General features: G+C 39.6%; 1 protein-coding gene across 1 annotated transcript in view; it reads left to right on the forward strand.

The window, feature by feature from the left end:
• LOC142838316 (acylglycerol kinase, mitochondrial) overlaps nt 1–21,835 on the forward strand; it is an 80,266-nt gene that overhangs the window by 41,769 nt on the left and 16,662 nt on the right. The window contains exons 6-9 of the mRNA XM_075953681.1: nt 1,541–1,633; nt 4,083–4,115; nt 5,942–6,036; nt 10,804–10,873. Coding sequence (XP_075809796.1) covers nt 1,541–1,633; nt 4,083–4,115; nt 5,942–6,036; nt 10,804–10,873 — 291 coding nt within the window. The remainder of the gene's footprint in view (nt 1–1,540; nt 1,634–4,082; nt 4,116–5,941; nt 6,037–10,803; nt 10,874–21,835) is intronic.

Genomic DNA, 21,835 nt, shown 5'->3' on the forward strand with positions numbered 1-21,835 from the left:
GAGTACTAACATTTTACTGTTTGTGCATAATTTCTCTTGACATAAATGTACATGTAGGAGTTCCTATGTGGAGCTCATGGATGAAGTCTAGGGTTTACTATTGCTGTGAGGAGACACAGTGACCAAGGCAACTCTTATAAAGAAACATTAGTTGAGGGTGGCTCACTTACACTTTCAGAGGTTGTGTCCTTTATGATCATGAAGGGAAGCATGGCGGCACAGGAGACATGGAGCTGAGAGTCCCACATCTTGACTCAGAGCAACAGGAAGTAGACTGACTGTCACACTGAGTGAGGCTTGAGAAAAAGGCCTCAAAGCCCACCCGGCAGTGGCATTTCCTCCAACAAGCCACACTTCCTAATAGTGCCACCCCTTTTGAAGGCCATTTTTTTTCAAACACCACAGATGAAATCATTGAGCCCTGATGAACAAGCTCACCTGGGCTCCTCTCTCTTCCCTGGACGTCAGGGTGAGGAGCTCACAGTTTAACCCTTAAATCATCTGCTGCTCTCTGGTGGCCAGCTCCCATCCCCAAGCCACCCAGGGATCCTCCCAAAACTACCTCTGTAGCACATAGTCTGGGGTGTGAGGGGCGCTTCCTGTGAGTACCGGAGATCTTCTGTATCTTCAGAGCTATCTGCTAGAACAGGGCACAAAGCCCAGATAGTTCAAAATATACTACAGGTGTTTTATCCCGTCTGATGTTCAGTATTTAGGTTTGGCCTCCTGGTGTGTCTAGTGTGTTTCGGATTGGAGGTAATATTTCTATTTCACTGGCTTTATGCCCTTTAATCTCTTAGCATTTGTCTTCAGGGCCGTACATATCAATGCACTCCTGGTGGTGGCTGAAATGTACATTTACATGTATGCGTGTATCTGAGATGAGCATTCTTAAAAATGGGAAGGTGAAGTGCTCTTCTGTGAGGACTTGAAAACACACCTGCATTTTTATGTAATATCATAGCAAACAAAAAAAAATACCGATCTCCATCTCCTTAGCAGAGTTCCAGTTGCAAACACTTTTCTAGCTGCCTTAGATTGTGCTGTGCAGCAATAGTGCAGGAAGCCATGGTTACCCCTCCCTTGATGCATGGAAATTCATTGATGAGGAAATTAAGATCCAGTGAGTTTAAGCCCATTCAGCTGAAAAGAAGCAGAGCCTAGATTTGCTGTGGGTCTCTTGGGCTCTGCAGTCTGTGCTCTTTCCATTACATCTGCTTCCCCATTTGCATGTGCACTTGACTTCCTGTCACCAGTGTCACAGAAGCCACACTGGACTGGAAATGACCCCGCTGGCTGGCTAGCTGTATCACTGAAACAAGTTATTGGGCTTGAATTTATTTTTAAAATAAGGAGCTGAGTAAATAGTTTCTGAAGTATAACCCTGACTCAGAAAGTATAAAAGTATAAAAATCCATACCTAGTTGTTGTCATAAAATTAGAGTCAATTTAAACTTTAGACAGCGTATCTCATCTTTTTATCCTTTGAATTTGTGTTCCTACAGTGACAGATTTACCAAAGCGTTCTTTTACATTTCAGACAGATTATGAGGGACAGGCCAAGAAGCTCTTGGAACTGATGGAAAACACAGATGTGATCATCGTTGCTGGAGGAGATGGGACACTGCAGGAGGTAGGATCCTCCCCTCCCCATCCAGGAACATTTTTAAGGGGATAAAAATAAAAATTAAGTTCTAGAACAGTGGCAACAAGAATTAAGGAAACTGTTGGAGTTCATTATTTTAGGGCTGTTGCTCACAGCTAATACAGCCCTAAGCTTTGCTCCCGTACTTTTCCTTCCTTGCCTTTGGTAAACCTTCCTCCCAGCAAAAAGAAGGGATTATATGCGATAAATTTTGTTTGACAAAATTAAATAAAACAAACAAGGCTCTATAAATGTAAGCACTTGGGATGAAGTGGGAGATCTTGAGTTGCAGTTAATCTTGGACTACACAGCAAGATTAGATCTCAGACGTTGACTGAGCCAGGGGGCAGAATGGGTACGGATGGGCTGAACCTGTTATGTTGTGCATCCTGGTGCACAGCAGCTCTGTGATGGCCTCGTGGGTTCACTGAGGACAAGGTCTCCTCAGAAGACAGAGTCTCTCAAGAAAACACCTCTCTGCCCACTCACATCACCCCTGTTGTGTAGAAAGCTAACTCTTAGTACTGCATTTATAGGACGAGGTGCTGCTTGGTCACATGTATGCGTCTCTCTATTTTTCTGTCGCTTTTAAAGTTGGTTGTTTGGCAGCCAGTGCTAGAGAACACACCTCTTATATGCTGGGCAAGCTCGCACTCCTGAGCTTTATCCCTAGCCCTGTCTTTGTTCTAATATTAATATCACTTACCCTTAGTCAGATGTTACACCTATTAGAGTGGCCAGCAGCCAGAACACAGGCAATACTGAATGCTGATAAGGGTAGTGGAGTAGGGACTGTCATTCATTTATGGTGGGAATGCCGAATGGTTTAATCACTTTACATATTAGAATAACCCAAATCTAAGATAACCAAAATGGAAAATGAATGGTTTCCTAGAAAACTGAACATACTCTTTCCCTGTAGTCCAGCAATTGTGCTCATTGGAAGTTATCCAGAGGAGTTCACAGCTATTGTACATACAAATAAAAAATTGCACTTGGATGTTTATAGTGTTTTTATTTATAATTGACAAAACTTGGAAGAAATAAAGGTGCCTTTTAATTAGTCAACGGGTAAGTAGAGTTGCATATCCAAGTAATGGATTATTTAGCATGGGAAAAAAAAGAATTATTGTTATGACAAGACTTGGAGGAATCATAGTGTTTATTACTAAGTGAAAGAAAGCATGAAAAGACATAGTTTACAGTTCCACTGTTTGACTGGTGGCCATGCAAGTGTAGAAAGAGTAGAAAGGTGAAGAGGTTTCCTGAAGTCAGGAGAAGGGGAGGATGAGCAGTCAGCACACCGGCCTTTTAGGGCAATGAAAATACTGTGGAGATGATACTGATGTCTAGGTGTCATTACCTGTTTATTGAAACCTGTAATGTGTACGGCACGGCGTGAACACCTATCTAAACAATAAAGTTTAGATTGTAATTTTAATGCAGGTTCATCAGTTTTACCAGATACTGTACTGTACACCCTCACTACATTATGGTTGCCTTTGACTGAACTCTCTTTGGTTGCTTCATCATTGTAAGGGATCAGAAAGGAACAGCAGAGACTGTCCTGTTTTTTATTTGGCTGTCATTTGAACCTCAGTAACCTTTTTTAAAAGTCTGTGCTAACGATCTTGCAGTTTTTATAGCTTACTGATGAGATGTGAAGAGTTCTGTATGGATGAGGTAGACCACTGACAGCCCATTTAATACTGAAACCCAGTAAGCTGGGTGGGACAAGATAAAGGGATGAGATGTGTCAACCTTTATTTTTACAAAATAATTTTAAAGAAAGACAGTATTTTGTATATTTGGTGCGCTCTTACACATTAAAGTAGACATTGGCTAGAGAAAGAATTGGGTAGGGATGACTGCTCGCACCTGCTTCCAGGAACCCAGGAGGCTGAGGCTGGAGGAATGCTGTGTGTCTAGACTACCTAATGAGATCCTGTCTCAAAGGTGGAATAAATAAAATAAAGAAGTGTTTAATGCTACTTGTTTAGCCCCTTGTCTTTATAGCCGTTAGGAAGAAACACTCGAGTATAGATTTCTGAATATAATAAGGCATCGTTTTATCTATGTATCTCAAAGGGGTAACATAGACTTTTCTGTATAATTGAAAAGAGCTCAGATTTCTATTGAACCTACAATATAAACATTGGTAAAACTATGTTTTGTAGACCTTGAAACACAGTTTTCCTAATGTAATATGGAATTTCTATAATTTATCTTAGTTTTTATTATTACTTCTAGGTTAAAAATAAAATCCAATTTAGCCTTGATCATATTTGAGAAATTGATGTGTTTTTAAGATCTAGGACATCATTTAACATTGTTTCTGGAAGAAAACAAGTAAGTTTGTGGTCCTTGAAATTTGAATCTAATTTTGTTATGATAAAGGAAATGCATGTTGTTTATAATAATTTTTTTGCACTCATAGGTTGTTACTGGAGTCCTTCGAAGGACAGATGAGGTGAGCTTGTAACCATAAATTTACGTTTTGCTTGCTGTCATTTTTTTGTCTTTTGCTCCTCATGATTCATGCATACATATTTATATTTATGCATTATGTTTATATAATGTATAAAATAATGTATGTATTTATATGTATGTATATATCAATATACACATGCAAATATATGCTATACTGCGGATTGAATCCAGGGCTTTGTGAATGCTGTGTAAGCACTGGACCACTGAGCTACACCTCCAGCTCTTTATTTATTTAGTTTTTATTTTGAAACATGGTCCTGATAAGTTGCCCAGGTTGGCCTTGAACTTGTGATTCTCCTCCCTCAGTCTCTGGAGTCTCTGGGATTCCAGGCACAGACCACCATGCTCAACTCTTGTGCTATAGTTTCAGTCCAGTGCAGTTGTGATGGGATTGGGTTTTTGAGCAGATGAAGCAATACTGGCTCCTCTGTCATAGGTCACTCTCATGAACCCATGGTGGACTTGCTGTGTTGGTAATCTAGAGTACCCAGTACCTTTTAACAATAGTCTGTATTATAGAAAAATTTCCTGTAGAATCTTTTCTTTAACGAATTCTTTCATAAATTAATAGTGATGTGTTCATCTAAGAGGAACTAGATAGCACTGAAATGAATGGATTAGGCTTATTTAGTTAAGGGTGAGCACGGGAACCTGAGTTTGTTCCCCAGGATCCATATAAAATCAGTTGGTTGTAGTCGGTGGTGCTGCTGGTAACTGGGTGCTGGCCGGCCAGGAGAGCCGAATTTGCACGTTTCAAGCCATGGGTGAGACTTGTCTAAGACAAATGTGGACAGTACCCAGGGAGCAGGCCGGGAAGTTGCCCTCTGGCCTCTTTGTGCATCCTCAGCACCACCCACACACCTGTGCACAGAAAGACGTGTATGCATACACAGGAATGATCTAGATGTATGAGTATCTACATCTTTAGATCTTAGAAATGGTAACTACAGAGTAAGATTCTGGAGTATGTTTCTGCATGGTTTCAGAATGCAGGAAACAGTACCGCCACTGCATGTTATTTGTGGCATAAGTATGTAGTAAGAAAAAAGTAATGTAGTTGGGAAAGTCATACCAACCTAGCATAATGATTTCCTCAAAGAGCAGACAGGAGAACAGAATCTCAAAGGATTTCATCTGTCTCTCTGCCTATTTATTTATTTATTTTAATTTTGAGATCCAATTTATTTCATAAAACATCAGAAACAAAACGATAAATATTCTTAAATCTGGGTTGTGGGCTTATAGGATTTTGTTAGAAATTTATTGAAAATAGTCTTTAAGAATCTTTAAGTATCTGTTACATATGTGACATTTAGTTAAATCACCTAGTATGTCATTAACTGACAGCTATTTGACTTATTCTTTGCCTCATTTGTATTTGATATAGCTTATGAAACAGTGCCCCCTGTCACTGGTCACTCATCACTGTAGAAATAGTAGATATTTTAGTTGAATTTTGTCTGTATATGTCTTACGAAGTGTGATAGCTTAGCAACTCTCACACTGCTTAATTGATCCAGTAGCTGTAAGACTGTCGCTGTCTTAGCCCAGTTTCATACTAATAATTGCAAGTACTGAGCACCCAAGGATATCTTCTAAATTCTGCATCATTGTGTTTTCATGGACTGCTTTGTTTTAGAAAATGCTCACTTCGAGTACTTGCTCACTGGCATAGGGAGGGGGCATGGAGATGAGGAGGAAGACACAGGCCAATTGCTTTGACATAGAGGACACACAGATGCCTCTCTGTTAAACCTAATTTTCTGACTATAACAGTACAACTTTCTCTTCTTTTTGTTCTACCAGGCTACCTTCAGTAAGATTCCAATTGGATTTATCCCGCTGGGACAGACCAGTAGTTTGAGTCACACCCTCTTTGCCGAAAGTGGAAACAAAGTCCAGTAGGTTGTCACTATGGAATGCTAACCTTTGTAGGTGATAGAGCCTAGGACAGAGATCCACATGTATGACAGTCGACTTTGCAAATTTGGTAGTTTGAAACTTCACGTTATTGGGAGGGAGTATCCAGCCTTTCAGAGAATTGGGGTGTTTCCCAATTGTGTTGTGGTGCCTTCCTAATCTAATAGGAATTCCCAAAGTCAGGGTGGAGGTGAGTACTTAATGTCATTGGAGCTGATACGGAGATGGCATCTCTGACCCATACAGTTTTTCTGCTTTTGCATTGTAAGTCCCTTTCGTGAAGGGAGGGAAGATTTGCACTGATGGTTTCCTTTAAGTATGCGTGCTGACAATGAGCATGTGTCCTGTGGTAACTGAATGGTGGTGTGTAAGTAAAACAAGGAAGTAGACTCAGGTCCTTTCCTGACTGCCTGGAGTGGTAGGTAGTGCAGGATGGAGCAGATAAGGAAAGTAGCGAAGTCCTGACATCTAAACTGAATTGCTGAGAGTCTAACAGTGTCTTTGGGAGTCAGGCAAATTGTCTTTTTAATAGTTCTTTTTTCTCAAAAGCTTTAGGGAGCAAAGCCTAATCTGAGGCCTGGTTTTCACAGTAATTAATAACATAATCTTGAGTAAATGGCTGTCAAAAGACATAAGTAAATGGACAGTGTTGAGAAATCAGCATACCGTATGCAGTGTAAGGTTTGTGACAGAAGACACCAGAAAGCAAATATTTAATGAATGAATTAGTTAAAAATTTCTCAGAATTTGTTTCTTTTATAACCTAAGTCAATAATAATGATACTCAAGTGACTTTTTTATTTGGGTGAATTTTGTTTTATGCTTTAGAGTGTTTTGTTAGGCTGGTTCTTATAGATTGACTTTCCCTATTGTAATTTTGAGGGCCAACAATTATATCTTCTAACAATTCTGTGTTGTTCATACCATCCTGGGTGCATATAGGAAAGCCCAGACATGCATGTAGATATTTCTCGTACCCTCATTCTACTATTTCTCAGGTGTCACACCTTTATAGGATCCTTCAGCCATTCTCCAACCTGAGGCCTGGAAAACATGGGAAACCTATTAATGGGCCATACTTTCTTTGAATACACGTTGGAATTTTTGAGAGATGATAGATAATAATAGATGAATGAATATGGGCGCTAAAGAGAGATCCCACACTATTTTAGAATGGAGTATAATAAAGGGTTATTTATTTAGTGGTAGATTCACAGATCATAGTCCTCTGTAGGAACGGGAACAGGAACCAACCCAGCAGCTGGAAGAGTTAGCATGCCCTTTACATTGGCATTTATAGTATAAGAGGCCACACCCAAGAGGGTTGGTATCTTAAAGGCTACTGGCTGAAGGAGTTCCCACAGCAGATGAATGGCTTGAGCATTTTTGCTGGTCTGATATAAATGCTGTACTGTTCAAGGCCTTATTCCTTTAGCTAGTTTGCCTCTCCTTATATCGGTAGAGATGATTGAACTGCTTCAGCCAGCATTTCCAGAAGCACATCAGTGATCAGAGACAGGTTTCCTTGCAGAAACCCTTCCTGTCCAGAAGCCAATTTGCACTCACATGTGGACACCCCCAGGATCTGAGAGCCTTCTGATTTTTAGGAGCAAGTTTTTTCCATGTTCTTAAACTACTGTTATTGCTGCTTCTGTTTATATTTTAAAGATTAGCAAAATCTAATCTATAACCATGCCCCAGGGCTCTTAGGTAATCAGTAACTCTGCCCTGCGCTCAGAATTTTGCAGACTTTTTAAGATGGCTGCTGCCTGTGGGTATTTAAAAAGAACAAAGCTTTGCCTTCTGCCCTGTTGTCAGAATTTCCTGTTGCATTATTATTAAAGAAGAAAAACGTCTTTCTTCTTGGAATGTGGACTGTTGCGGGTAAATAATCCTCAATGCCAGGCCCAGTGCTTCTTTCTGAGGACTTTAGTTATTGTCAGGGAGTGAGAGGTTGGAGGTTGCATCTCAGTTGTCTTCTGCCAAGCAATTCAGGGAAGCCATTTAATGCAAACAGTCCTTTTGGATTGCAGTAGTTTGGGTGCCAGGTGCTGCTCAGATTAAGTACAATGCATGCATCATCTGCGGTGCTTCCTTCACGACCCAGATCCTCTTAGAACAAACCTGCTAGACTTGTGAGCGTCCTTCTTGCTTCCTCCAAGTAGAACCTCACTTTTAAAAAGTTTGCTCCCTACTCCCCAGGCATCATCTCTACTGAAAGGAAAATAATGGGTTCATAGATAAATATGGGTGTTTTGTCTGCATATAGAATTCCTGATGCCCAAGAAGACCAGAAGTGAGCATACAGTCAGTAGCATGAATAATCTCAAACTCATGCTTTTTCATTCTATTCTATGACAGTTCCTACTAAAGATTAAGCTGAATTTGGTAATTGCCAGGAACCAATGATGGTGGTGGGAGTGGGTTGGCTGCAGAGATTGATAAGGGACTTGAAGGGATGTTAGAGATATTATTTATTTTGGTGATAGTATTGTTTACATGGATACATTTGACAAAATGTATGGAAAGGCATGCCTGCAAGGACAGATTGTACTGCATGTGGATTCCAGCTCTGGTTTTAAAAACAAAGTTGACCTTTCAGTTTCCAGGGTTAAGTTGTTCTTGTTTTTGTTTGTTTGGTTTTGGTTTTTCAAGCCACAGTTTCTCTATGTAACAGCTTTGAACTCACAGAGATACACCCGCCTCTGCCTCCTGAGTGTTGGGATTAAAGGCGTGTGCCACCACATCTGGCTAATCTTGGCTTTCTTATATGACCTGCATTATAGTGTATCCAGATTGCTAATGAGGGGAAGGTTCTTTGGTAGATAGAAGATAAAGTAGAAAGAATGTTAGAATTCAGACTGGAGAGAAAATTTAGGGTTTTTTTTTTATTAGTTTGGAACGGATCTAGGTAATTATTTTCATTAGTTCCCATCATCACCAGAAGACAACCAGGTGCTTTTTTATCTTCTGATAAAAGTATATACTCCACATTGGGATTATTGTTGCCAACATCTCAAGGCTGAATTGATATAAATTTTGTATTCTAGCTCAGAAAATATATAAAATTTATATATAAATAAATTTTAATATAATTTATTATATACTAATGTAATAATAATGTAATTAATAATATATTGATGTAATAATAATATAATAATACATACATGCATACATATACCAGGGCCTTACACATATAATTGCTAAGGTTCAAGGTCACAGAAACTTAGTAGACAAATGGCATATTTCTTAAATAAATAGGGAAACAAAATAGAATAGTTAATAGAGTGAAAGAGATTTAAAACACAAGCCCATCACTATTTATGTGTCTTGTTTGAAACTTGACTTGAACAAAGGAGGTAACATATACATGTGTATATTAATTGTTAAAATTTGAGAACTGAATAAATATGTTGTTACACAGTGGGCCAGTATTTTAAGTATAATAATATCTCATAAAAGTCTCTTATGAAGATACATAATAAACTCTTAAGGTATCGCATTTTCTTTCATTGATTAAGCCTTACTGGATTGTGAAGTAAGATTGGTCATGAGGTGATGGTTGTTGAATACGAGTGAGGAATATACAGGAGTTCTCTGCAGTTTATGTGCTGGAAATTCTAGAGAATAAAGTATTGTACTCAGCAAATACTGAGTGCCTGTTGTCTGACCTGCACTGTGCTGATGGAGAGTTCATGGTCTGTACACTAATTGTACTAGCTTTGGGGAACTTTTGTTCTCCAGGAGGCCAATGATAATGTTAGTAAGTTCAGACTGTGGTTAGGAAAGGTCAGTGGTCACAGTGAAAGACCGTCTGCTAGGCTGGAAGGAGTGGGCCCTCTGGGTGGTATCATCTGCCAGACTGAGGGATGAGAGGAACGGAAGGGTTGACGGCCATTCCGAGCAGGTATCTGATGTGGTCTATGCATCCTCTCACATGAGAGCAGATGTCTTTCTGTCTAGCCACTTCATGTTTCCCTTGTTGACCCTCTGTTGTGTCTTATATATGTCTGATTTTGAATTTCCAGTACAAACTCTATGCTTGTTTGCAGATCTGGCATAATTTTATATTGCCTGTATGTGGAATACATAGTAATTACTTTTGATGAAGTGTGTGTGTGTGTGTGTGTGTGCGCGCATGTGTATCTTTCAAGAGATTGTCAGAATGTACGTAAGGAGAGTCTTGTATCTTGAATGAAGGAATTAACAGTAAAAACATGAAGAACATCCTTGTAGCCCTAGAAAATAAGAAAATATATCTTGGGTCCTGGAGTGTAGTTTGCTAAGATAACTCTAAGTCCTGTCCTTTAGTTACCATCTGGCTGTTTGAGAAGGAAGTTGTTCTTAGGGGGAAATGACTGAATTTCTTACATTGATTAAAAGGTGCTGTGTTATCATTGTGTATTTAAGTACCACATTTCCCAGTAATAGGCACAGTGGAGTGATTCAGTCAATGTTACATAAAGAAATGGTCAGTATCTTATATAAGCTCCAAATCTTTCTCTATGAATCTCTAAGAACTTTGTACTGTTCTGAATTGCTAATTCTTTCACATGCTTTCCTTCTGCTTTCTTACAATATTTTTTAAAAAATAATAATATTTGAGAACTCTAGCTTTTCCTGACATCTATCCTAGGCTTCTGAGTATGTGAGGGTGGCTGTGTATGCACATGTGTATGCGTTCTGTGCTCTCGAGCAGGTGGTGTTTACCTTTTCCAACCAGACCCTCTCCATGTTTCCCTGTTTAGACACATTACAGACGCCACACTCGCCATTGTGAAAGGAGAAACGGTTCCGCTTGATGTCTTGCAGATCAAGGTAAAAATCTTTGCTTCAGATTTTGAAAAAACTATGAAAGTAATAAGGACATGTTAAAGAAGATGAAGTTTCAACAGTTCACATGGGATTGTGGTGAACATGGCAGTCCCTTTCTCTTTCTATCCCCACTATTAGTCTCCAGAGGAAAGCAATGTTCATGATTCTGTTATCACTAATTAATATGTTTATAATGCATCTTTAAATGCCATTGTATGGGGCTGAAGGCATAGATAAATGATTGTGTGTCTACATGTCTGGGGTTTAATCCCTAAGACCTCGCCAAAAGTAACTGTGATGAAAATCATGTGATATAAAACTGACAACTGTAGTCATTTTAAGTCTGCTCTTCAGTAGTGTTAAATGTATGATGTTACCTTTTGATACCTTAGCTTTGAACTTGCCTCTTTGCCTTTGTTACTCACAAAAATCTCTCTGCGTAACTTCCTAATATAATTATATCTAGTTTTTAATTCCTACACCTACTACAAGAAATCCATCTGTTGTTGTTTTGAGCATGAGAAGAACCCTCAAGGCTAGACATTGTGTTGTTTATCTATAATCCCTACTCTCTGGAGAAAGCACAAGGATGAAGCTTTCATGGTCATCCAACTACACAGCTAGTTGAGACTAACCTGTACCACATGAAACCCTGTCTTATAAAAGGAAAAAAGCTCATAAAGTATTTAAAACAATGACTGATTTCTGTACCTGTTTAAATGCTGGCTGCATCTTTCTTTCATGCTGTGCGACAGGTAAACTTTTTCTCAAGCCCTGCTGGAGTAGCCGGTCTTTATCTTTCAGTTCACTTGGTTGTCTTGGAGTTTTAGTGCCAAGTCTTGGTTTAAGAATATTTAGGATTTTATTTTGGTGGTGGCGGCACATGCCTTTAATCACAGCACTCTGGAGGCAGAGGCGGGCGGATCTCTGTGAGTTCCAGGCCAGTCTGGTCTACAGAGCGAGTTCCAGGACAGGCTCCATAGCTACTGAGAAACCCTGTCTAGAAAAAACAAAAACAAAAAATTAGGATATTGTTGATTATCTGTCCAACCTTTCTTGTTCTTAGGGTGTGAATAAGGTTTTCTATAGCTTCCTGCATCTTTCATTTTTCTATTGAACTGTGAAACATTTTCTTATTTGTAGATGTGTAGAGGATCAATTGATTTAGAAATATGTGAAAGGGCATAGAAACAATACACTTTACAGCTACAGAGAAACCCTGTCTCGAAACAAACAAACAAACAAACAAACAAACAAAAAACAACAATTCAACAACAGTGAACTTACAAGTGTATAGCCATGTCTAGACTTCCCGTCATGATCTCATTAATCATACTCTAAATTGCAATTGATCTTTAGTGTATAATACAGCTAAGTTGTTTTCACAAAGCAAAAGGACTGTGATTAAAGAATAACTAGGAGAGACTGCTGGCTATAAAGACATTGTTGTAAAATATGATCATTACCAAAGAAGGTGAGTCAGGAGATTTTATTTTAATAAAATAACTCAGTAGTTTAGTATTTGTTATATATGTATTAGAAGTGATATATTACAAAGTAAATTGAATTTAAGTGGAAATTCTTGCTGTGTTTGTACTTAAATGTCTCATCTCAACCCCCTTCTCTCATATATACTGATTTTGCAAATTGTTATCAGATTTTTTATAATCTCTGTATATTAATAATACAGCTCAGGAAGCAGAAAAATTTTAATCAAGTCAATTCTTTAAAATGTGGAACAGTGGCTTCTACCCTAGTTTCTGAGGAATCAGTTTGGTTTAATTGATTTTTTTTCCTATTTGTCTTCTTTCTGAAAATTGCATTTGGAATTTGAAGAAAAATCTCTGTAGACAAAGCTTAATGTCATAAGTGTTCTAGGCAATGCTAGATGCCAGTCCTTCCTTCCACAAGCACCATAACCTGCTAATATGAACTAAAGATTCTCCAAATTTCATGAAATCACTGAATATAATGGTATCATGTTTGGCTGCTTCACTGTTCACTGTGTGCTCACATCTCATTGAACATTTCAATTTGGTAAGGAAGTCAAGGTGTGTTTCCTCCTATGATATGAAGACCACTGAAGGCGTAAGTCACAAACAATGCCAATTTGGGATTATGATTAATAGGGTGATATTTATTTAAAGGGGAAAAACTTACAGATCACTTTCAGCCCTCTGCGTAACCAGGAAGGAAGTCAAGTCACCGGCGGAGCAGGAAGTGAAGAGAGAGAGGAGAGGGAAGTGGCCGCTTTTTTAAAGGGAGAGAGACCACGCCCCAAGGGGCTGGTATCTCAGCGGCGATAGGCTGGAGGAGTGGGAGGACCTCCCGCAACACCTCCCCCTTCTGTTTAAATAAGAGAGTTCTAAACCTACTATGAAATTATATACAATAAGTACAAATATGCTATTCTAACTAGCTTAGGTCTTGTATAATAAATAACTTGGCCAAGTCATGAGAGAAAGTAACTACATTTATATAGTCTTCAACCCCATCAAAGATCTGAGAAGGGAAATAATGTTACCTGGGTAATTAGGAAGTTCAGTAAAACAACTTCCAAAACATGCAACAAATCACAGAGACAACTAGCTACCTAGGCAATCACCCAAAGTCACATTAGCAGCGTTGAAGCAACCAACTTTGGCTAAGGCCTAACATAACTGACACACCATTTTCAAAGGCAAGCAACTTTCAAAACTATCTTACCCTGTCTTGGCAGGATAAGACAGCCCTGTTTTATCCATTGATGCATGCTCTGTATCTTTGTCAGTGGTTGAGGTATGGGCATTTCTTTGCCCCAAGGCCAGTTCTGCCAAAAAGAAATGCTCCAGGTGGAGTGTCTTTGGTGTTCAACATTCTCTCGGGAATAGAGTGGTGTTGCCAGGAGCAATTGTGTCTCACTACCACAAAACTCTGAGTTAGATTAAAGGCCATTTTCTACAGCTCTTTGAAGAAGTTGAAGATTATCTATCTATACTGAGTATAATCTCTATATATCTAAAGAACCTGATTAGTCTAATTATAAATGACAAACTTAGATGACTATTAGTCTATATAATTCTCAATATCTATCTAACTTAAAGACTAAGACAATAAACGACTGTGAAACAAATGAGGACAATGACCTCCAAATATAAACAATGTACAAATATACATTGCAGTGGGTAAACATATACCAATACACGAACATTATATAAGTATCTTAATCAGAAGTAGAAATGTACACTGCAATATGGTAAATATATACAATATATATATGTCAATACATAAAAAATGTTTTAAACAGAGGTAGAAACATGAATGCATACAATAGTCAATACAATTTAACTTTGTATCAATATACAAGAATCTATATCAATATATTTGTCTAACAACAGTAACTCACAATTACAAATCTATTATCCCATCATCCCTCTTTTTTTTTTTTTTTTTTTTTTTTTTTTTCAAAATGATCCCTGAGCTTATAAAATTCCTCCCCCAACCCTCAATCGTATACTAATTATAATCAACCCCTAAATGATGTCCCTAAACCCAAGGGCAAACTTTACTGGGAGAGGGGACGTCGTCCTCTAAAATTACTTCCAGCTGTCATAGGGGCGACGTTCTTTCTGGGGGATCCTGTGAAAGTAAAATGATGGTTAAATTTCAAGATCAATGTCTTTTAAAATTGCAAATAGTCTCTGAGTATTTTGTGGAGGTCTGGCCAGAATGTTGTACAAGATGTGCACCATTTCAGCTAACCAAGTTGGAACTGTCTTGTGCAGCTGGTACCCAAAGCAGGTCTTGTTGTAGCGCTATCAGTATCTGACGTCATATCAACCAGGTGGAGTTGTTGTTATGGGGCCCCATCTTCTTCCTGGAAACTTCAAATGTCACTTCAGGAAAAACTCATTGTTCATTATGAAAAACTTACGCATTAATCATATAGACACACACATATATATATATATTCAATGAAAGACATGATAGATATATTCAATGAAAAGTATGATAGATATGAAGAAAAGCAAAGATGTTTTCTAAACTCATATTTCTTTCTGTCCCACATCATGGCTCTTGACATGAGACAGAAACTCCAGAAACTCTGGGTTTTTCTCTTACTAACAGGCTTGGAATTGGAGAGGGACTGAGCCAGAGTCCAACTTCAAAACCAGCTTTATAAATTTAGAAATATGGTTTAATATTACTTACACAACCCATTCAGTTTTCTTGATATTTCCTATCGGGCAGGTATTTTTCCATCTGTCAGCATCCAAACATCCAGGGTCCCTTGAATTTCTCAAAGATGAGTGTTTTCCTGTGGAGATAAGAACAGAACCCTGCCCCCATTCTATATGTTTTTCTTACCACCTGTATGAATATCATCATTGTGGATGAGTTGTCATTTCTCCTTTCCAAGAGGTTTCTCTTCTTCAAATCGAAACTTTATTAATTTTGATGGTATCCACAATTTTTCTTCTCCTGTGGAAACAAGAGCAAAACCCCTTCCCCAACGTAGCACATCTCCTGGCTTCCACTGAGAGGTCAGCACATCTTTGAAATAAATCGGTTGATTTAGTTCAGCAGACTTTTCCATTATCCAATGTCTCTCTGCTGCTGTCGTTCCTTTCTCATTAGCGTTAAGAAAATTCAAGGTTAATAAAGCATTATGTAATCTATTTCTGGGGGTATTTTCGGTCCCTTTCTGTTTGTTCAGCATATCCTTTATAGTACGATTTGATCTTTCTATAACTGCCTGACCTGTAGGATTATTTGGTATACCTGTAATGTGTTTTATATTATAATAATCAAAAAAGCGTTTCATTTTCTTAGATACATATGCTGGACCATTGTCTGTCTTTATTTGCGCAGGTATACCCATGATGGCCATAACTTCCAATAAATGTGTGATTACTGAATCAGCCTTTTCTGAGCTCAGGGCAGTAGCCCATTGAAAACCTGAATACGTGTCTATGGTGTGGTGTACATATTTTAATTTACCAAATTCTATAAAGTGGAACACATCCATCTGCCAGATTTCATTTCTCTTAGTGCCCTTTGGGTTACTCCCTGCAGGCAACGGTGTTTGATTATAGAAAGAACAAGTAGGACATCTCTTTATAATGTCCTTAGCTTGTTGCCAAGTAATGGAAAATTCTTTCTTTAGGCCTTTACTATTGACATGATGCTTCTTATGAAATTCTGAGGCCTGCAACACACTTCCAATCAATAATTGATCAATCTCAGCGTTGCCTTGGGCTAGAGGACCAGGCAGACCTGTATGGGACCGGATGTGTGTTATGTACATCGGACAAAGCCTGTTCCTGATTATGTCTTGTACCTGGATAAACAATGAAGTCAACTCTGTGTCATCTGGTATAAATTCAGCGGTTTCAATATGCAAGATAACTCTTTCTGCATATTGTGAATCTGTAACTATATTAAGAGGTTCTTTAAAATCCCTTAGCACCATAAGAATGGCATATAATTCTGCCTTCTGGACAGAATTATAAGGGCTTTGTTCCACCTTACTCAATTCATCTGACTTGTAACCTGCTTTCCCTGATTTATTTGCATCAGTATAGAACGTACGGGCTCCAGTTATTGGAGCATCACGTACAATTCTAGGAAGAATCCAAGAAGTTCTTTTTATGAGGTTAAGTCTACCACTTTTGGGATAGTTGCTATTAATTTCTCCCAAAAAATTAGCACAAGCTCTTTGCCACGGTTCATTGTCTTCCCATAACTTTTTTATTTCTTCAGTAGTAAAAGGCACTATAATTTCTGCTGGGTCTATACCTGCTAGTTGACGAAGTCTCAGCTTACCTTTTATAATTAATTCAGAGACTTTTTCCACATAAGTTTTTAATTTTTTACTTGGTTTATTAGGTATAAATATCCACTCTAAAATAATATCTTCCCTCTGCATTAGAATCCCTGTAGGAGAAATTCTGGAAGGCAATATGACTAGGATGCAGCTAAGATTTGGGTTCACCCTATCCACATGTGCCTCCTGTAATTTTTCCTCAATCATTGTCAGTTCCTTTTCTGCTTCAGCTGTCAGTTTTCTTGGACTATTCAAATCTTTATCACCATCTAAGGTTTTGTTTAAATGAACTATTAGATCAGGTGTTATCCCAACAGCTGGTCGTAGACTGGAAATGTCTCCTAACAATCTTTGGAAGTCATTAAGAGTCTTTAACCGGTCTCTCCTAATTTGTGCCTTTTGCGTTTTAATTTTCTCTAACCCTATTCTGTAACCTAGGTAATTAATAGAATTTCCTCTTTGAATCTTTTCAGGGGCAATTTGTAATCCCCACCTAGGCAAGACTTTCTTTACTTCTTCAAACATCCTTTCTAAAGTATCTTTATTTGAATCAGATAACAAGATGTCATCCATGTAATGATAAATAATGGACTTGGGGAATTGTTTACGAATTATTTCCAATGGCTTACTTACAAAATATTGGCACAGTGTAGGACTATTGAGCATACCCTGTGGGAGGACAGTCCATTGATATCTCCTATTGGGCTGAGAATTATTATAAGTAGGCACTGTGAAGGCAAATTTTTCTCTATCCTTTTCTTGTAACGGTATAGTGAAAAAACAATCTTTCAAATCAATAACTATAAGAGGCCATCCTTTTGGTAACAGAGAAGGCAAAGGAATTCCAGATTGTAGTGAGCCCATAGGTTGAATTACTTTGTTGACAGCTCTTAGATCTGTCACCATTCTCCATTTACCAGATTTCTTTTTTACAACAAACACAGGAGAATTCCAAGGGCTGGTTGATTCTTCAATGTGGTGAGCATCTAGTTGCTCCTGCACCAGCTGTTCCAATGCCTGTAGTTTATCTTCAGCTAGAGGCCACTGTTTGATCCATATTGGCTTCTCAGTTAGCCATTTTAAAGGTAGGGCTGTTGGTACCTCTAAAGGTTTGGTATTTGCTGTATGTTCTTGTACAGCCTGAATGGCTAGTGACCTTTTTCCATAATACCTCATCATATACTTCCCAGAATTATGAGTTCCTGGAACTACAGGAATGTTAATCTGGGTATTCCATTGCTGTAGCAGGTCACGGCCCCATAAATTTATGGCAATATTGGCTATATATGGCCTTAGTCTTCCTATTTGCCCTTCGGGCCCTATGCATTCAACCCATCTTGTGCTTTGTTTTACACGAGATAGGGTTCCAATTCCCAGGAACTGAACATCTACCTCTTTAAGAGGCCAATTCGGATGCCAAGATTCTGGGGTAATGATACTTACATCCGCACCTGTGTCTAATAAGCCTTCAATAAAAGTGCCATTTATACAGACTCTTAGCTTTGGTCTTTGATCATTAATAGAAGTCTGCCAAAATATACGTTTACTCTGTCCAACTGGGTTTTTTGACTCATCCTCCACATGGATTTCATCATTTAGACCAGTATTACTTTTTACAGCAGAAATTGGAGCTTTTAATTTTCTTGGTGAGGCACGTTCTCCACTGTGACTGGGAATGACTGGGCCACTGTTGGCTTGGGGGCCTGCGAGAGGCCCCTCAAGGAGTTTCCCGACGGTATCGGGTTGCCTTGTTTGTCTGTTGTTGACCTGCATTCATTGGACCAATGTCGGCCTTTACCGCATCTCCTACATATACCTGAAGGCCTAGGTCTCCTATCTTTGTCATTCCCAGAGGAGATAATATTCCTAGAAATTCTGTGCCTGCAATCCCTTTTCAGATGTCCTAATTTACCACAATTAAAACACCTGGCAGTTTGATGTCTCCTCATTGCTGTGGAAATCGCTTCTCCTACCCAAGATTCATCGTTATAGCTAAACGTCTCAACATTCATCGTATGCTGAATCCATTCATCCATAGGTGCTGATCTAGACTTTAAAGGCCCAATTATCTTTTTGCATTCTATGTTTGCATTCTCAAAAGCTAGAGATTCAAGAAGTATTCGTCTAGCTTCTGGGTCTGTTACCCCTATGTCCAGAGCCTTAATTAATCTTTGCAAAAAGTCAATAAAGGGTTCTCTCTGTCCCTGCCTAATTCTGGTATATGATTCAACCCTTTTTGCTGGATCTTGTATCCTATTCCAAGCATTTAAAGCTGCTTGGTGACATAGACACAGTACTTCATCATCATAAAGAGCTTGGACCTGTGGATCAGCATATTCTCCTGCACCAAGAATTTGGTCTTGGGAAACCTCAATACCTTTTGCTCTTCCTTGCTGTTCCATATGTTTGGATTCTTCTCTGAAATAAATTCCAAACATCAAGGAAGGTCCATTATCTAAAACTGCAGACACTAACTGATGGAAATCATGGGGGGTAGCTCTAGCATTAGAAGCCCAAGTCCTTATCATTTCCTTTACGTATGCAGAGTGCAAGCCAAAATTAACAATAGCTTGCTTAATTTCTTTTAGATCATTCATTGCTATTGGCGTCCATCTAGCTTCTCTGACTCCCTTTGAGCCTTTAGAAGTTGACGCTTTGTCAGAATTAAGTATAGGGTATGCTGCTAAAACCTTTGGTAAGCCAGTTCTAATAGCTGGTGTTGGCATTGTATCCTGTCCTTGTGCCTTATTACTCTGTTCACCAGCTCCAATCATTTCTTCAATCATTTCAAGTCTTTTTATTATTGTCTCTTTTGAATCCTTAATCTCCTGACCTGCATGAGTTTCTAGTAAAGATTGTATGGTTCTTAGGAGTGCCATGATCTTCCTAAATGATAGAATATGCAAAAGAATACTAAAACCTAGTAACCAGTAAATTAAGTTATCCCCATAGTCATATAAACCTTGCATGATATAACCCATTGTATTGGTAACCAGAACAGTAAAATTCGCGTTGGAAACGGGAACTGCCATATTACCTATTATCCAGCAGGTGGCGCTGTTGCCAAGTCTCGACGAAAACACGGTCCTGTTTCAGAGTCTGCCTAGTATTTGTTAAAAACTGGAAAATGTAAGTTGCTCAACAAAGTAAATGTAATTAAATCAATTCCAGAGATGGAACCAGAAACCAGAATCCAGGGGTAGAGAAGAGCAACCTGGAAGCCGCTTATGCCTCCACGTGACAGAGTCACCCTGAGGGGTTGCAGCTTTCAGCAACCGCGTGCTCTGGTTCGCGCCACTTAAGAGCTGTGCTTGCAAGGGAGATTTAAAAACGACTCAGAAAAGAGCAAACCAGGCGGGCAGAGACTACGCGGGCCTGTGGAGTTTAAATCCACAGGCAGCGGCTGAGGAAGCAAGGGCTCCCGCCAAGCTGAACAAGCGCCCGCCAAGCCGAACTTGCGGCCGCCAAGCCGAACTTCCGGCCGCCAAGCCGAACTCGCGGCTGCGAGCCGGGAGAGGTTCTAAAACCAAACGTTGGGCGCCAAATGAAGGCGTAAGTCACAAACAATGCCAATTTGGGATTATGATTAATAGGGTGATATTTATTTAAAGGGGAAAAACTTACAGATCACTTTCAGCCCTCTGCGTAACCAGGAAGGAAGTCAAGTCACCGGCGGAGCAGGAAGTGAAGAGAGAGAGGAGAGGGAAGTGGCCGCTTTTTTAAAGGGAGAGAGACCACGCCCCAAGGGGCTGGTATCTCAGCGGCGATAGGCTGGAGGAGTGGGAGGACCTCCCGCAACAGACCACAGGTAGGAGAGGGGCAAGAAACCATGTAGGCTCCATCTTCAAAACCTATCTAGAGGCCAGCATCTCTTCTTCAGTCTCTTGTCCCTTTCTGGTGGCCTTTATCTTTTTTCAGAGCTCTCTGACTATGACCTTGCCTTTGCTTTGTAACAACCAGTGTGTGGTCACAAGTTAGGGCACATCACTTCTCTGCTCTAAGGCTTCGGTAGTGTCTCCTCCCTGAATAACAGCCTTTAAGGTCTTTGATCTGGTTCCCCTTGACCTCATCTGGATGGTACTGATTCTGGTCTCTGTTCAAATGATACTTATCAACTGCATCTTCTCTCATCCCTATATTAACTAGTCATTTATCCTCCTAGCGGTATCTCTGAAATACTTATTTTGGCTCCTCTGTCCTCTCACCATATTGTTTCTAGTTTCTCTCTTGTGGGAACCTAGGAGCAGGATAGCAGAAACTCTTGCTTACCTGGTAGTGTTATCTCCCTTTTACCTGCAGGTGCCTCTCTGCTGGGTCTCTAATGGGCTCGTATGTGAATTTTGTGTAGCTCCCCATGGCATTGCATTTTGAGTTTGGAAATCTGTTTTAGCCTCACTTATTTGAACTCCTTTAATTCTCAGGTTGAGTGTTCTTCATAGCTTCTTCATGCCCGAGTGCCTTAGCCCCTGGCCCACTGCTCTCAGAGGAAGTTCTCTCTACTCAGCACCCAGAGACAAACATGTCCTTACTGTGCCAGTCTGCTGGTGCCTCAGCAGCCCCTCCCTGCTTGCTCTGCTCTCTCTCTCCACTATTCTTCCCATGCTTGTCTTAGTACAGAGAGTAGCAACGCCATTCTACTGCATGACAGGTGCACAGCAGATGGGTGAGCGGTCAGTGTCTCCTTGTACAGTTCTCCTACTGTGTGTTTCTCTATCAAATTCCCTGGCTTGGCTTGGACACAGTGAAATGATGCTGGTGCTGGGATTGAAGGAGCCCTTGATCCCATGAGCACAAGATGCAACATACTTTCTCCAGGACAGCAACTCCTCGTGCCAAAGATCCTCCCTCCATCCCCCCTGCCCAGGTCTTGATCCTAGCTTATATTGGCCATGGCAGAGAATTGATGGTATGAGAGAACCTAAGTTGGTCCTTCTGTCTTCCAGCAAACTCTGGAGTTGTGTGTAGTATTGTACTTCTCTTGGAATGTGGGGCCTGGTATCTATCAGTCTTCAGCCATTGGAATTTAACTACTCAAATTGCAGCTAATACGTTCCCTTGCCAGTAGGTTCATGAGAACTAATGCAAGTGTGGATCATTCAAACACTCTTACCATGGCATAGGGTTAATTGCCTTAGTATTTGAACTTACATATAAAATGT

This window comes from Microtus pennsylvanicus, chromosome 19 (genome assembly GCF_037038515.1).
Source record: "Microtus pennsylvanicus isolate mMicPen1 chromosome 19, mMicPen1.hap1, whole genome shotgun sequence".
Classification (NCBI taxonomy): domain Eukaryota; kingdom Metazoa; phylum Chordata; class Mammalia; order Rodentia; family Cricetidae; genus Microtus; species Microtus pennsylvanicus.